General features: G+C 36.9%; 1 protein-coding gene across 5 annotated transcripts in view; it reads left to right on the plus strand.

The window, feature by feature from the left end:
* CFAP20DC (CFAP20 domain containing) overlaps positions 1 to 17,373 on the plus strand; it is a 234,197-nt gene that overhangs the window by 19,637 nt on the left and 197,187 nt on the right. For 4 of the 5 annotated variants that reach the window (XM_046638094.1, XM_046638134.1, XM_046638109.1 and 1 more), the window contains exon 4: positions 116 to 188. The exons of the other annotated variant lie outside the window; for it this stretch is intronic. In XM_046638094.1, the coding sequence (XP_046494050.1) occupies positions 116 to 188 (73 nt within the window). The remainder of the gene's footprint in view (positions 1 to 115; positions 189 to 17,373) is intronic. 5 annotated transcript variants of the gene reach the window in all.

Below are 17,373 nucleotides of genomic sequence, written 5' to 3' on the forward strand. Positions count from 1 at the left end.
TATATTACTAAAAGCTAAAAGCTTCAGCTTGTTGATGGCGTGTGGTTGTGTTTGTTTGCATGCACATGTAAATGGTTTGGACATATGAATGTATATTTTCCTCCTCTCATTCTAGTTGGACTGATCCAGAGGTTTCTTGTACTTCAGATTTACATACCCCTGGGACAAGACTTCTCTACTGAATTGCTGTAAGATATACAGAACTTCTTTCAATGTTTTATGTGTTAGACATTTGATCAATTGAAGCAGTACGAACAGTCATTAATTATAAGTGACAGTTTTTGCATTAAAGAGCAGTGACTTATCAAGTCGACGTGAAGTAATTAAACTAATTTAATCGTATTTCTCAGCTATCACTATAGTCTGACATTTCCCTAGGGGAAGAAAGCAAATTTCATCTGTTTAAGAAAATATCAAAGGATTATGAATTGGGCAATAAACAGCCTGTAGCTTGAAGAAATAAATAATCCAAAATTTTGAGATTTTGGTTCAAATGAGGGGTGATGTTATGTTTTGTACTGTCTGCTATTGAAAACTATGTTTGTTTAAAATTGATTGAAATACCTCATTTTAATGTTACATTTAGTTTAGAAATATTGGTACTTCCTGTTTACATATAGATGGCTTGGAATATATTTGTTTTAAATTTACCTTGCTATGAACAGATTATTTAGAAAAAATGAGAATACAGTTGGGCCTGGCCTGGTGGTATACCGGTTAAGTTCACGTGCTCTGCTTCAGCGGCCCAGGGTTTGCAGGTTCAGATCCCAGGAGCAAACCTATGCATTGCTTGTCAAGCCATGCTGTGGCAGGCGTCACACATATGAAATAGAGGAAGATGGGCACATATGTTAGCTCAGGGCCAATCTTCCTCAGCAAAAAGAGGAGGATTGGTGGCAGATGTTAGCTCAGGGCTAATCTTTCTTACTGAAAAATAAAATTGAGAATATAGTTATGAGCCGCATAACAGTGTTTCAGTCAACAATGGGCTGCACATGCAAAGGAGGTCCCATAAGATTGGTACCATATAGCCTAGGTGTGTAGTAGGCTATACCATCTAGGTTTTTGTGTAAGTGCACTCTGTGATGTTCACACAATGACAAAAATTACCTAACGATGCATTTCTTAGATCCCATCTCTGTCGTTAAGCAACACATGACTATATACAACTTTCACTCAGTTGAGCTATGTGTTGTCTGAGATGATTCTGAGAATGAAAATAACATTTGATTTTTCACATATAGAATGGAATATTTTTTAAGATTTCATTAATTTGTATACTTTCAATAAAATATCACCTTTAAGGTATGCTGTTTTCTAATTTTTCTTTGTAATTAATAGCTATCCAAAGTCTAAGCTTTGTCTTTTATATTCCTTGCTGGAATGGATGATTTATCCTGTTAATGGAGGTAGTGTTGTACTAATTACATTAGTGCAAACTGAGCAAGGAAGAGCTTTCTTAATTAAATGGGAATAACATAAATATGAGGTTATTCGTTTTTCTTTATGTGAATTAGAGTATTAGTGATTTGTGCAAATCACTAATCACTAAAATGTTGGTAAAATATGAATTTTAGCTAATAATGTACAATCTTGTTTTTATGAGTGATAAAGGATAGATGGAACAATTTATACCTTTGTTTTATTCAACTTTAAACCTCAGTAAACTTCTCAGATTTTCTATTATCATCTGCCATGGTCACCAAGATTCTTAAAAATAGTTCTTATAGTAACAGGACCAAAGCATTATTTGGTGCTCTTATGTATCTTTTCCTGGTTCTGCAGAAAAAGCATTTTCAAGACTCGAAAGGCATTCTAAAGGTACAGAGTACCATATAAAGCTTTAATTTCAGTGTAAGGGAAAGTGGTTTCCTACCAAACAGAAGAAGACAAATTCTATTTTATTTTTAAGCTTATCAAGTTCCTTATGTAGCACTCCAGGCCATCCCCTTCTATTTTCCTTATCTCTACCACCAAGACCTTGAGATTCTTCAGAAGCAGTGGTAGGGGCTCTGGTAGTTGGCCTTTTGATCAGATCTGTGTGAGGCAGACTGAACCTTGGAACAGTCTCTTGCTGACGAGCACCCTTTTCCTATGCAAAGTTAAGCTTTATTTGTGCCCCCAAACACTTGAGCGTATCACTATAGCCTAGGCAATATACTGTTTTAACTAAGTTAAGAATAATTGAAGCTTTAATTATTGAGAAATCAACAGGTATCTTAGGTTTAACGGTTCTCGCAAGAGAGCAGCTGATGGATGTAAGCCTGACTACCCCTTTGTTACCCCGTTATTATTGGTCTTGGCCTCTTTAAGGATGGGAAAACATCTTCAGGGGTGACAGGATTAATGATTAGATTTTTAATTCAGTTGACTACAGTCATAGATTCTCTTGTTCTCATATCCACAAAGACAAACATTTGGATTTTCCAAATGGTTTTAGTTTTATAGTTTTAGCAAAATAAATGTATTATGAATGAAAGTTCAAAATTATTAAATAGCATGGAGAAGACATTCCTTGTGAATTTATCAGAATATAAGAAAATGTATTAACTCTGCATTTGAATTTGTTGCTAATAGATAATCAAAATATTTTGTTGTTTTAGGAAGTAATGACAGAGACCATGTTTTTACCAGAAAGTAGAATAACGAGTATAGATTGTCTTTCTAACTACAGCTTTTTTTTCTTAAATGAAAGGGCTTTCTTTCAGCACTCTTAGTGTTTCGCTGTGTTTCTAGCAGCATAGCTCCAGGCTATTTTAAATAATACATTTCTCTAACAAGCTTGGAAAGTCACATAGCAGAAAAATATCTGGCTTCTAAAATTTTCCATTGTCAGAATGGGAGAGGCATTTTGTTTCACAAAGATACGTTTACACATCAAGAGTTTTTCATAAGACTCCAGCTGGAGTCTTGAAAGCTGGTTTATGAATTTAATAATTAGTTCTTCAACATCTGCCTGTGTCTCTCATTTCCACTGGATGATTATACTGCTCAGGGGGAGGTCATATATCTGGGGGTTAGTGGGTGCCTTAGGACCAACAACAGCTCTGCTTGAAGAATCACTCGTTCAGTCAGTCAACAAATTATTGAATTCCTGTTATTTCCAGGCAGTGTATTAGGCATGGGGGAGTCAGTATACCTTGAGTCTCTACACTTCTCCCCACCCTCACTACCTTCCTAGTCCCAAACCACCATCACATTTCCTCTGATCTACAGTTAGAGCATCTCACTGGATTTCCCAGATTCTTCTTTTGTCTTTTTCCAATCTAGTCTCCACACTGTAGCTAGACTGATCTTTCTAAAAAACAACTGGATTTCCCATTGTACCAAGGGTAATCTCCCAAATCCTTAATACTCATGTGCTCTGGTCTCTCCCCTCTCCTTTATCTTTTCCTGCCACTCTGCCCTGAGCTCACCATCTGTCAGCCACACTGACTCCTTTCCAGCCAATACTGGAAATTCCCTCCTCATACTCCCAGCGAGGTCTCTTCTTAGGGTCCTGTGCACAAGAAGTGGTTTATATCCCCATTTCTTTGGCTTGCTAACACCTACTCAGTCTTCTCATCTCAGCTTGTGCCCTTTCTTCAGAAAGACCTTCTTTGATTTCCCCCAAATAAATGAGATTCATCTCTAATACTCTTTTCTAGCACTCTCCTCTTTTCCTTCATTACAACTATAACAGTTTATATAATTGCATATTTATTTGAGTATCTGTCTTTTGAGTAGACTTTGAGTTCCGTGGGGACAGGGACCCTGTCTATTCTACTCAGCATGATATCCCAGCACCTAACACAGTGGCTGGCACAGAAGCTCAGAAATATGGACGAGTGGGCAGGAGTGGACTAATGGACTGGAATGAATAAACAGGACCCAATCTCTGTCCTCATATAGTTTACTCTGAGGGTGAAAGGTCAGTTAAAAGGCAATTTAAGTAAGTCTTGATAAATGTTATATTCACACAAGAGCAAGACCTATAGGGAACATGTGAAGTATAAGGTAGAAGTAAGACCGTAGGCTTGGAACTAGACAGATCCAGAGTCAAATCCAGCCTTACCTCTGTGGGACTTTGGGCAAATTACCTAACTTGCCTAACCTATGGGATAAGAAGAATAATACCTACTTCACAGGTGTGTTATAAGAAGTAAATGAGAAAATTAACATACAGTAATAATGGCTAACATTTATTAAGCACTTATAATGTACCAGGCCTTGTTATAAGCCCTTTCACTGTTTTAACTCAATTAATCCCCCAAAACATGACTGTATGGTAGTCATAATTATTGCCTTCATTTTACCATTGAGTAAACTGAAGTCCAGAAAGATTAAGGAATTTACCAGAGGTTGTGGACCTACTATCTGTTAGAAGCAGGATTCAAACTTGTAGTCTAAATCTGGAACCTGTGCTCTGCAGCACCATGCCATTCTGCCATACTTTTAAATATTGTTATTTTTCTATCTAACTATACATACATACATATGTAGTAGAATATTTTATTTGATTCTTTTTTTCTTTCTTTCTTTTTTTTTTTTTTTTTTGGTGAGGAAGATTGGCCCTCAGTGAACATCTGTTGCCACCTTCCTCTTTTTGCTTGAGGAAGCTTGTTGTTGAGCTAAACATCTATGCCAATCTCCCTCTATTTTATACATGGGATGCCACCACAGCATGGCTTGAGTGGTGTGTAGGTCTTTGCCTGGGATCCGAACTTGCGAGCTCTAGGCCGCTAAAGCAGAGCACACAAACTTCACTGCTGTGCTACTGGGCCAGCCCCTTATTTGACTCTTGGTACAAGGGGAAAGTGCTACTAAGCCTCCCACATCGTCTTTAGGGGCTTCCCATGATACAGTGTTATCATCAGAGTTCCAGGAAGGAAAGGTCTTTTATTCTGAGATATTCCTACTTCTCTCTTTACCCTTTTGAGAGATAAATGCCTGAGAATTACAGGAAGAAAGAATTTTGCTCAAATCTTTTTTGTTTTAGTATTTTGCAGCTCAAATGTGACAATAGTCGTATTACACTTTTTTAAAAAAATGAGAGTTAAGAAACCACTTCTTTATTGATTCTCTACTTTGGTCCTTGCCTAGGCCTTTTTTTTTCTTTAACATCTGAAAATTACATTATTCAAAATCCTGCACCTATGGGTATAAGGTGGTGTTGGGGAGGGAGGAAACGCCCCCTTCCACCCTTCTTGTGTTCTTATGGCTGGACTAGTAATAAAATTGACACAAGACCAGATTAACAGGAGAAAAGCCGAGTCTAATATGGATATATTGAGATTATAGAGAAATGATCTTCAGAGTGAACAAAGCAGGCAGTGTATATATATCTTTTACACAAAGAAACAAATTTGTGAGGAATGCCAGGACAAAGAAACTTAGGTTTAGGGTATGTAGATAGTGAGGAATTTAAGCAGACTTTAGGCTGGAGGTAGTAAGTTAGCAAGGTTTCTTTCTGCAGCTTCTCGGCCCTGAATTCCCATTTTGGGATCAGGATGCAGGACGAGCACCCCTCACAGGAGAGATTTACCTCCTGCCTTCTGGGGGAACAGAGACAGGAGGGTCAAAATGCATTGTTTTTGCATTGGCTGCTTCTCAAGTAACTTTAATTCAAAATAGTCAACATGCCACTGAGAGATATTTTGGGGTGGCCTGTCCTGGGCCCCAGCAGTGGCTTCAGAGCTTCACAATCTGACCAGCAATTATCCAACATATTACATTTTGCCTGTAAAGGGAATGTTTACTATACTAACACATAATACATTTAGCTTTGAATAAAGTAACAGAATTTTCTTGGATTTTTTTCTCTCAATGTCAACTCACAAAAGAAAATCCCCTCCCTTGCTTTTTACAAATAAATTCTTCATTTTGACTTGCTTATTTCTTAGTAAGTTGCAGTTTTCATTTCCATGGTATTTTAATGCACCTGTGTCTCACTGTTTGACCTGAATTTAAATGATTTAATGACAGATTTTTATGAGTTCTTTCATTTTGTGGTCTCTGTATCATCATGGCAGTGGGAAGCCAATGGCCCCCCTGTGTGGGTTGTTAGGTGTTTCAGAGCCTGGAGGTAGACATCTGGCACACGGGAGGAACACCGTGAAACTGAGCTCTTGGAAAAGAACCAACTGCATCTTGAAATAGAAATCCATTTCACTATATTTGATGCTGCCAATCATACTAAATGATTTTGGACTATTACATTTTTTGACAGGAGTTGCATTCATTTTACTGAGTATTATTGAGCTGCATTAATTCCTTGCTCCTGATTTTGTCATTATCTCAATGAATTCTGAGAGACGTTTTGTACTGTCAATGCCTCTAGTGAATTGACATTATTTTTCTCTCAGCTCAGCCAGTGCCTTTTCAATATATGGGATGAAAACACTGTGATAGCTGGTGGTGGGCATCATGTGCTATTTGGAGAGGCTGGGATTCTTAGCCTGCAGGTCCCAGGGAATGTTAGTGCCAGAAGGTTTCACAGGTTGAGCCCTTAACTGTTTGGAGTACTGCTTTCATTTGGAATCTGCTAAGATAAATTCTTGAAAAGAGAGGGACCCCTAAAAGGGTCCCTTATCCTTACAAATTTTAACTGATCCTTTGTGATCTCTTCATTGCAATATTCTGAATTTGAAGTGATACCTGAGTAGAGTTTAATGATTTTAACCTAGAATTCAACCTAGGATTTATGATGCTCATTCCAGAGTTTTTGACGTATCCGTTTGTTCTTTCCCCTCGTTATGTGCCTTTGAGCCAGACACTTAAATTCTGTCTTAGTTTCCTCTTCAGTAAGTGGTAATGTGAACTTTTTTCTATTTTAATTGCTGGTACTGTTTTTCTTTCTAAGAAATTGTAGGAGGTTTAGGCCCATGTGGATCACAAAGCTTTTTTTTCCATTTCTGTAAAATGGAAAATTGAAACATACCCGTCCTACAAAACAAAGCTTTGACCTCAAGATAATTTAATGAAAGATACTCTTATGTCACCTTTTCTGTATTGTTGCTAGTGAGCTAGACAAAGAGGTCAGAAAAGAAATCTAATAGAAGTTTCAGGTCCTTCTTCCCCATTGAATTTTGCTTCTGTCGCCCCTTCTTCAGTGACGTTGGAGACGGTAGACTCCTTTGAAACTTTAAACCGAGTACAGTGAATATGGCCTCACAGCTGCAGACCTGTTCTTTTCGCATGTCATCGGTCTTCTTCAGCTGCTTTAAAGCTACCAGAGTTAAGAAAATACCTAAATTTGATATCTTTAGGTCAGAATGACATTAGTGAAAGCTTTTGAGATTGGGTACATTTAACCAAGTACTACTCTTCCTGTGGAAAATTTACTTTATCATCTTTTTGGTCATTTTGATGCCTTCTTTTGAAGAAAATAGTGGTTGCTATATAGGTTGTAAGTTATTTTAAAAAAATCATGTTATCCAAGTACAGAGTATTATATTATCCAATGAAATCTTTTATGTTACTGAGTGAATATATCTCTAAACTATGTGTTTAGAACTGGGCGAAAATGGCCAGTAGTTGCTCTTTTTTAAACCAGAAGTATTGTGTACTAAAGTGGTAATGACATTGCAGGTTTCATTAACATTTTGAATGCATCTCATGGCTAATTCGAACTTCTATTTTTTCTTTTTAAAATCATCAGTATTTAAATCTCATTATTTTAATTATATCCAATTAAATGCACTTGCATAATCAGTATATTTTGTTACATGCATTAGTAAAGAGAGCACTTTAAGATACTTTGCATACTGACTTTCATAATATATTAAATTTGCATGCCTTAAAATAGGTTTTATGTGAAAGTTTTAGATAACACGTGGAAGGTATATAACTCTGATGCCATATTCTTTATCTATTAAATAAATGTTCTTTGAGAAATCTTTTCTTCCTGATTCTTAGTTTGGTTCATTTTACTTTTCTGAATAATTTTTACAATACTCTTTAGAAAACTTAGATACATGCTGAAAGCTAATATAAAATACTAGCAAAAGAAAAATTGCACATAGGCGAGTATTTGGAAGTGTTCTTACTGTGTAAAGTCATGATAAAAGGCCATACATTTGTTAAAGCACTGTGCAGTTAAATGATTGCCATATGCATTATCAGGGCCCAAGTCAGCTTTTCAGATCATTGGCCTCAGAGTCACTGGCTCTGCCATGTATTAGCCTGATGACCCTGGGACAGTTGCTGAACCCCCTGTATCTCACAGCCTCATCTGTACAATGGGGATGATGTGTATACCTATTATTGAGTAATTAAGAGGATTACATTGGGTAATGCCAAATAGTAACTGTACAGTAAATATTAATTTATAATTTTTACGTCTGTAAGTATAGATAAGGGTCCAGGGATGTTTAGTTCTTAAATTGCTCTTCTGAAACGTTCTGAGACAACTTGGGCATGTTTATTTTCCCTGTGACGTTTTCACGGTACTCATCCCTGAAGAGAGGTGGAAAAGCAGCTTTTCCTTGGGAACCTGCTTGACTCTTGACTCACGCAGGTTCTCTACCTGGAAGGAAGTTATAAACATAAACATGAAAAGAGAAGTGACTCCCATCGTTCCCGTGTGGATGCTAGCGATTTATTTAAAGACAACTGCAGGAACTCCTGGCATCAGAATCTTGGTAGGAAGGGAGTTATAGGTGACCAGCCTCAGTGTAGAAGCACAGAGAGAGAGGAATGTTCATCTGTGAAGAACCAGCACCTGGGAAAAATAGATAAAGTGGGTAGACTTCCAATGACTTAAGGCATAAGAAACCAGCCTTTGCTGTTTCCCACTGCCTACGTTCTCCTTCACTAGCAGGGATGATGGAGGGTGACTCAGCAGATCACAGATCTTCCACATGCTCTCCCTGCTTTGATATGCAGAGTTGGGAGGATAGATTTCTTCAGTGTCATTAGTATGTAGCTCACTCTTTATCATCAGGAGAAATGCTTCTTCTGGTTTGGTTCGCCTTCCCTCACACTGTAGTTTATTTTTATTCATCTGTTAATTATTCAAAATAAAAGTAATTTTAAATGTCTACAAGATAGGATATAATATGCATGTTATGGGACCTATATAGTCCCATTATAAAATTCATAATAATTTAGGACATTTTCATGAATGGAGCATTCTAGAACTGTTTAATATGGAGGAAAAATTCCATGTTAGCAATTAAAATATATCATGGAACTTTATGAAATCATTTAGCTTTGATAAGATGGCCAGTAATAAATACAAGGAGAAGGAGGGCTGGTATCTCTAGCATTCCTGGTTTTTGTAACTTTTTTCCATCAATTGAGAGTTTTTTATTTGGATATTCAAATATTTTAGAAGCTTTATTTGGACTCACAGAAATGACTCTGATGAAATGAAATATAAGTAGTAACTCACAAATATATCTTACAATAGCACTTATATGTAAGTCTGTTATGGAATTTATCACATGATGGAATTTATCACATTAATCTATCTCTACAACCAACTCTCCACCCTAGTTAGACCATGAGATCTTCAGGGACCAATGCATTTGGATCCTGAAGAGGCTGTCATTGAACTTTGAATTTCAAAGCCTTATTTGTAAATGACATTGCCCAGAAGTTACATTACGCAGCAGCGGAGTTAATTGGACTTTAGGTTGTTTTCAGAGACCTAACATAGTAGCTGGCACATAGCACATGATCAGTAAATGTTAATTTCCTACTTTTTGCAATTTCTAATTCCTTTCACGGCTAGACTCCTTTAAGTTGGTTTCAGTTTGTGGTGTGGTGTACTTCTTTTGGGGGAAGAAGTGAAGATATGGATGGTCTAAAATTGGTAAGATGGTGATACTCACAATTACAATTTCCATGCATAGAAATGAAGTTTTGGAGCTAGGTGGAGAGAGCATTTAAAATTATCTAACCCAGTGGTTTTTATACAGTTCTGAGTCACTTCTGTTACTTCAAACAGAACAGTCCATCCTCCCTTTTCTCAATCTTGTATACATTTTGTGATGAAAATGTTTATGTTTGGTAGGAACAGAGGATGCCATTGCTCCCACAAAAGGTTGAAATCCACTGATATGGTTCTACCTTCTCTCTAAAACTGGGTAGTAATAACATAGTCAAATAAAGCCAACATTGCAAATTTCAACTACATTTAAGTTCTCTGTTGCCAGGAACTCTACATCTGCTTTTACTTTTTTAATGATCAGTATTTGAATTTAAAGTTTTAGATTTTGGTCTTAAGCAGCCTAGGGCAGTGGGAAAAACCATCAGATTTGCTGCAGCCCAAGCTTCTTTATCTAAACGCACTGCCAAGTTGGTGGTCATTGGGCACCCTAGGCTTTTCTGGATCTGATCTCAGACACCTCTCCTTCCACAACGCTCATTCCACTCCTTCGCTTTGCCATAGACACCCTGGTTGCTCAACACCCCACAGGCTCTTATGCCTTTGGTTTAAGTTTTCATCCAACCTAATTCCATCTCTCCACCTTTTGAAACCCTAATCATTCTTTAAGGTCATACTCAAATGCATATCCTTCATAAATCCTTCCCATGTCCTCCAGTTACAGTAAGTCTCTCCTTTCTCAGTGTTCCTACACTTGTGTACATGATTACACTGAGGCTAACAACGTCATATTTATCATCACGATCCCCACAGCACATAGAAGAATTCTGTGTGCATGGTGGGTCCTCAATAATTCTTGTTGTATTGTACTGAAATGTGTTGATATACTGTCACAGTGGTTCTTTGATTAGAAAAAGATAGGAAAAGAAACAAGAATTAGAGTCAGAAGCAGGTGAACAGGATTAGGAAAGTATCCAGCTTTCCTTTTTTCAACCCTTAGTTCCTGGAAAATTAGTGACTGAGCCTTAACTTAACCTTTTATTTTCCCTGCCAAGTATAGAGTGCATTTCTCTTAGCCACACCTCTACTGGCAGGATGCTAACTATTTCAGAGTGAGGAAAGGCAGGAAAACTTAAGTAAGGAGAAATAAATTCTCTTGATTATTCTCAAATGGTTATGTGGGGTAGGAGTATATGCAAGTAAATGTTCTCAAGACTGGCCTACAGCTAAGGAATACCACACTTGGCTCTTAGGTGAAAACTCCGATTATAAGCCCGTAATAGAACTCCCAAATAACTTTAATTAAAACCAAATATTCTGCCATTTTTTATTGGAACACATTAGTGATCGTACATTTTATATCTATTTCCTACTTAAAAAGCTATTACAATAAACTGAAACAATGACAGCGATATGAAATTCTCAATGTAGTTGGAGGATGGTTACATTTATTAACAGTAAATAGGAACAGCTGTTCTGTTTCATATACATAGGTATTACCATTCCCTTTTTTATAAGGTTAAATGCCATTGATTTATGACTTGGAAAATAAAATATGTCTTAGCATTATTTAAAACCATATGTGATTATTAATATACCATAAATATAGTGATTTGTAATAAACATACCAATTCACTATATTTTAGAAATTGATGTGTTAGCATAAACTTTTAAAACATTTTAGCAGCTCAATCCTCCATTATTAAAGGGAATTTACAAGTCTTATCCAGCTCCCTTTTTTTCATAGAAAAAACCCTGACACCCAGAAAAGGGATGTCACATTCCTCAGGTCACAGTTTCTTAGAGGCAAAGCCAACACTAAAATCCAGAACACATGACTCTCTAGCGTCTGTTCTTAATATCTTTGCTGCATTTTACTGCTTGAGTGGGAAAAAGGTGAAGACATAGTATGATTCCATAATCATGGTTTCTGACACTTTTTAAAAGTGAAGTTACTTCTGCAAGTACTTTGCACTGTCAGTTGCAGAAAGTTAATTCTGTTACTGTAGTCCAGATTTCTACTTCTCTCCCACCCTTGCCCTCTAACAATCTCAAGAAATAAGTTAAATTCTTTCTTTGGGCCAAGATTAGCAAGGTGAAGAAACAAAACAAAACAGCTACCTTTTCTAAGGATCATTTGGTTGTTAAGGACAGAATTCTATTTAAATTATGGCAAGTAAAAATATAAGTATTAGAACAACTAATACTTATGGAGATACTAATACAACTAATACTTATGGAGAGGTCAATGGAACCCAACTGCAAAAATTGATACAGGCCTCTTGGGAGGTGATAGTTGTCTGCTGCTCCTCTCTGTGGCAGCTACTCTCTATTTCCTCATTCTATTTGTAAGTTGGATCCGTTCTTCTGTTTCATCCTACAGACTAGCTTTCTCTGATTGTTTGTTGTTGTGCACATGGGCAAATATGGCTATCAGTACATCCCTCTATGACCCTACAACTCTAATACCTTCACTGTCTGACCAGGTTCAGTCTATGTATCTTCCACTTCAAAGATCAGAAAGAATAGTCAGGATTTGCCCTTGGTCAATTATTAGCTTTGAGCCTACTGCTCCATCTTTGGTTTCGGCTTCAGAGGTTGTAAGCTGGAGCAGATTCCCTGAGAAAAGAGTGTGGGCAGGGCGGCAGATGAACTGATAGATCCACTGCACTGTTCTCTGAGTGTAGACACTTGCCAGTCACCTTAGAACCTCTTTCTTTCTCAGTCACTTGCCAATGACCTGATATTCCTGAGCCCCTCTGGTGGTATTCAGGGATAAATGGTAGCCAGAATTTTTTTATTAGAGTCAGATCTACTTTGATGCCACTCTTGTCCTGGGACATGTACTTCATTTACCTGGAATCCTAAGGTTATTTCAATGGTACTGTGTAGACTGCCTTAGTTGATGAGGGTAGGCTGTGCTTCGTGCAGTCACTCAAGGACTAAGCCACAGTTTTTTAGTGCTTCTCTAGCTAAATAATAACACTGATTAGAATGGTAAGGTTTATTGAACATCTATAGTATGTTAGGCTTGTTTCATTCTGTATTTGCCAGGTTTGCTAGGGTGGCTTACAACAATTTCCTGTATTTCTGTCTCACATTACCTGCGAGCTGCAGCTGAGCTGAGCTATAGGTCGACAATGTCTCTGTTCTGTCTTCTCATTCCAGAACCTGGATCAAACAAACAGCCCTTATCTGGGACATGCTGTTCATGAAGCAAGGGCAGAACAGCAAAAGCCGAGCAGAACCACACAACTGAATTTAAAATTTCTCCTCAGATCTGTGTGGCACATGTCACTTCTACTTCCATGCATTGGCCAGCACAAGTCGTACAGACAAGCCCAGAGTCAGTGGGGCAGGGGTGTATAAACCGCCTATGTAAAAGGGGGATAGTGAATAATTGTGAACAATGATAATATACACAAAGACACACATGCATTATCTCATTCAGTTATCACAACACTCTCGATTGAGGGTATCATCACCATTGTACAATTTTTAACTTAATTACATATTGAGCGCCTATCATGTCCTAGACACTGTGCTCTTGAGTTAATAAGGGTCATCTGGGGACCCTCTCTATCCTATCTCTTGTATTTTAACAATATGGATTTATTTTTTTTAAATGTTGTGACTATTGGATATAGTCATACTTTGTTGAAAAACAGTGGTTCTCAAACTTTTTGGTCTCAGGGCTCCTTTATACTTTTAAAAATTATTGAAGACCCCAAAGAACTTTTGTTTGTATGGGTTGTATTTGTCAGTATTTACCATATTAGAAATTAAAACTGAATAATTTAAAAGATATTTATTATTTAGAAATAATAACCCATTACATGTTAGCATAAGTAATTCTAAATAACTATAGCATAAAATATATTGTCCAAAGCAAAAGAATTTGGCAAAGGTGGCATTGTTTTACATTTTGGCAAATCTCTCCAGTATCTGGCTAAGTAGAAGACAGATGTATTCTCTTGTCTGCTTCTGCATTCAGTCTCTTAGGGTTTAATACGTCACGCCACTTCTGGAAAACTCCACTGTATATTTGTAAAAGAATAAGAGTGAAAAGGACAAATAACAACTTAGTATTGTTCTGAAAATAGTTTTTACCTGACAGAGCCCCTGAAAGGGTCTTGGAGGCCCTCCAGAGTCCCTTAACCACACTTTGAGAACTGCTATTCTAAAGTATATTCTGAAAGCAAATACATAACATCCTCACTTAGTGCATTTTTCTGGAGCATCACCTCTCTGTTAATCTGTTTTGTAAGTTAGGTAACTTAATAGTCAGTTAGGCTAACTGCTATAACAGATAATCCCCCAAAATCTCAATGACTTACTACAGTAAAGATTCTTTCTTGTTCATATCACAGTCCAGTTCAGATCAATGCTAGGGACTCTGTCCCCCTCCAGTCATTTAGGGACCTAGGCTCCTTCCATATCCTTCCATGTTCCGTCTAGGGCCTTGGAGTTCTCTACTGGATCCTCCATATCTGGTCATCAGACAAGGAAAGAGAAAGACAGGAGGATACTTGAGGTCATATTTCTCTGGCCAGAGCTCATATCCCACCCACAATAGCATTGGGGGCTGGGAATTATAATCTGGCTGTGTGCCCAGAAGAAAAGGAAACAACAGCGTTTGGCCAAGACATACCATCCTCTACCAGAATAATCAACTAAGAATCCAAAAAAAAAGTTAAAAGAAAACTTTATGATTTGTTGTCAGCTTTTTCTGCCCTTATGAAACTTAAGTGATGCACAGTGCAAAACAGTAATATCTCCTGCTTTGAGAAAAGTTGTAGGGACATGCAATCTAAAATTAATTTTTTAATATTTTAAACGTTTTATTTTCAAACTTAAAGCAAAGTTACAAAAATAGTGCAAAGAACTACCATATACCTTTTACCCACATTCACCAGTTATTAACATTTTGCCACATTTTCTTTTACTTTTTTCTCTAAATGTATACATATCTATGTGTATGTGTGTACATACACAACTTTTTCCCAAACTATTTGAGAGTAAGATGCAGTCCTCATACCCCTTTACTGAATACTTCAGTGTGTATCTACTGAGAACAAAGACATTCACTTACACAACCACAGTACAGTTTTCAAAATCAGGACATTCGACATTGCTGCAATACCGTTATCTATGATATAGATTCACTGTCTTTTATAGCAATGATGTTTTTGGTCCAGGATTACACATTGCATTTAGTTTTCATGTGTCTTTAGTCTCCATTAATTTGGAATGATTGCTCAGTGTTTTGGGGTCTTTCACATCAATGACATTTCTGAAAATTGCAGGCTACTTATTTTATACAATGTCCCTTAATTGAGTTTGTCTGACGTTTTTCTTATGATTAGATTCAGGCTATACGTTTTTGGCAGAAATACTATGAAAGAGATATTGTATCCTTCTCAGTGCAGTTTATCAGAAGGCATATGATGTCAGTGTGTTCCATTATAGGTGATGTTAACTTTGATCACTTGGTAAAAGTAATGTCTGACAGATTTCCTTATGGTAAAGTTGGTATTTTCCTCTTTAAAATTAGTGTAGTTTGTGGGGACATACTTTGATACTGTGTAAATATCTTGGTCCTCATCAAGCTTTCATTCAATAGGTTAGCATGACGATTCCTTTTTTTTTTTTGGCTTATGGATTTTTAAAATTTTTTTTGTTGAGGTAACATTGGTTTATAGCATTATATAAATTTCAGGTGTAAGTCATATTTCAATTTCTGAATAGACTACACTGTATTCACCATCAAAAGTCTAGTTGCCATCCATCACCATACAAATGTGCCCTTTTACTCCCTTTGTCCTCCCCCACCCTCTTCCCCTCTGGTAATCACCAGTCTATTCTCTATATCTATGTGTTTGTTTGTTGTTGTTGTTTTATCTTCCACATATGAGTGAAATCTTATGGTATTTGGCTTCCTCTGTCTGACTTATTTCACTTAGCATAATACTCTCAAGGTCCATCCATGTTGTTACAAATGCCAAGATTTCATCTTTTTTATGGCTGAGTAGTATTCCATTGTGTATATACACCACATCTTCTTTATCCATTCGTCCCTTGATGGGCACTTAGGTTGTTTCCAAGTCTTGGCTATTGTGAATAATGCTGCATTGAACATAGGGGTGCATGTATCTTTTCAAATTAGTGTTTTCATGTTCTTTGGATAAATACCCACAAGTGGAATAGCTGGATCATATGGTAGTTCTATTTTTCATTTTTTGAGGAATCTCCATACTGTTTTCCATAGTAGCTGAACCAGTTTGCATTCCTACCAGCAGTGTATGAGCATTCCCTTTTCTCCACATCTTCTCTAACACTTGTTATTTCTTGTCTTTTTAGTAATAGCGATTCTGATGGATGTAGGTGATATCTCATTGTGGTTTTGATTTGTGTCTCCCTAATAATTAGTGTTGTTGAACATCTTTTCATTTGCCTGTTGGCCATCTGTATATCTTCTTTGGAAAAATGTCTGTTCATATCCTCTGCATTTTTTGATCAAGCCATCTTTTTTTGTTGTTGAGATGTGTATATTCTTTATATATTTTAGATATTAGCCTCTTATTGGAAATATGATTTGCAAATATCTTCTCTCGATTTTTAGGTTGTCTTTTTGTTTCATTGATGGTTTCTTTTGCTGTGAAGAAGCTTTTTAGTTTGATGTAGTTCCATTTGTTTATTTTTTTCTTTTGTTTCCCTTGCCTGAGGAGATGTATTCAAAAAGATACGGCTAAGACCGGTGTCAAAGAGCGTACTGCCTGTTTTCTTCTGGGGGTTTTATGCTTTCAGGCCTTACATTCAAGTCTTTAATCCATTTTGAGTTAATTTTTGTGTATGGCGTAAGATAATGGTCTACTTTCATTGTTTTGCATGTGGCTGTCCAGTTTTCCCAACACCGTTTATTGAAGAGACTTTCCTTCCTCCATTGTATGTCTTTGGCACCTTTGTCTAAGATTAGCTGTCTGTAAATATGTGGGTTTATTTCTGGGCTCTCAATTCTGTCCATTGATCTGTTTCTCTGTTTTTGTGCCAGTACCATGCTGTTTTGATTACTGCAGCTTTGGAGTGTACTTTGAAATCAGGGAGTGTGATATCTCCAGCTTTCTTCTTTTTTCTCAGGGTTGCCTTGGCTATTCAGGGTCTTTTGTTGTTCCATATAAATTTAAGGATTCTTTGTTCTATTTCTGTGAAAAATGTTGGAACTTTGATAGGTATTTCATTCAATCTGAGATTGCTTCAGATAGTGTGAACATTTTAACTATGTTAATTCTTCCAATCCGTGAGCATGGAATATCTTTCCATTTCTTTGTGTCTAGCATAATGATTCTTGCCTGAACCAATTGTTACTATAATATTTGCCAAATAAAGTGAATTTTTAAGTTATTTTCCAATTGCACATGTAAGAAACAAGTGTGGTGAACATTTGTTGGTTCTCTGTCTAGCAAACTTTGCCACACTTTTCCTAAAATTGCCTGAGTTTTGTTTGACTAGCTCCCCCTGCCTAATAGCAGCCTGTGTACTTCTAGTAAAACTGATCACAACAT

This window comes from Equus quagga, chromosome 1, assembly GCF_021613505.1.
Source record: "Equus quagga isolate Etosha38 chromosome 1, UCLA_HA_Equagga_1.0, whole genome shotgun sequence".
In the NCBI taxonomy this organism is placed as follows: Eukaryota; Metazoa; Chordata; class Mammalia; order Perissodactyla; family Equidae; genus Equus; species Equus quagga.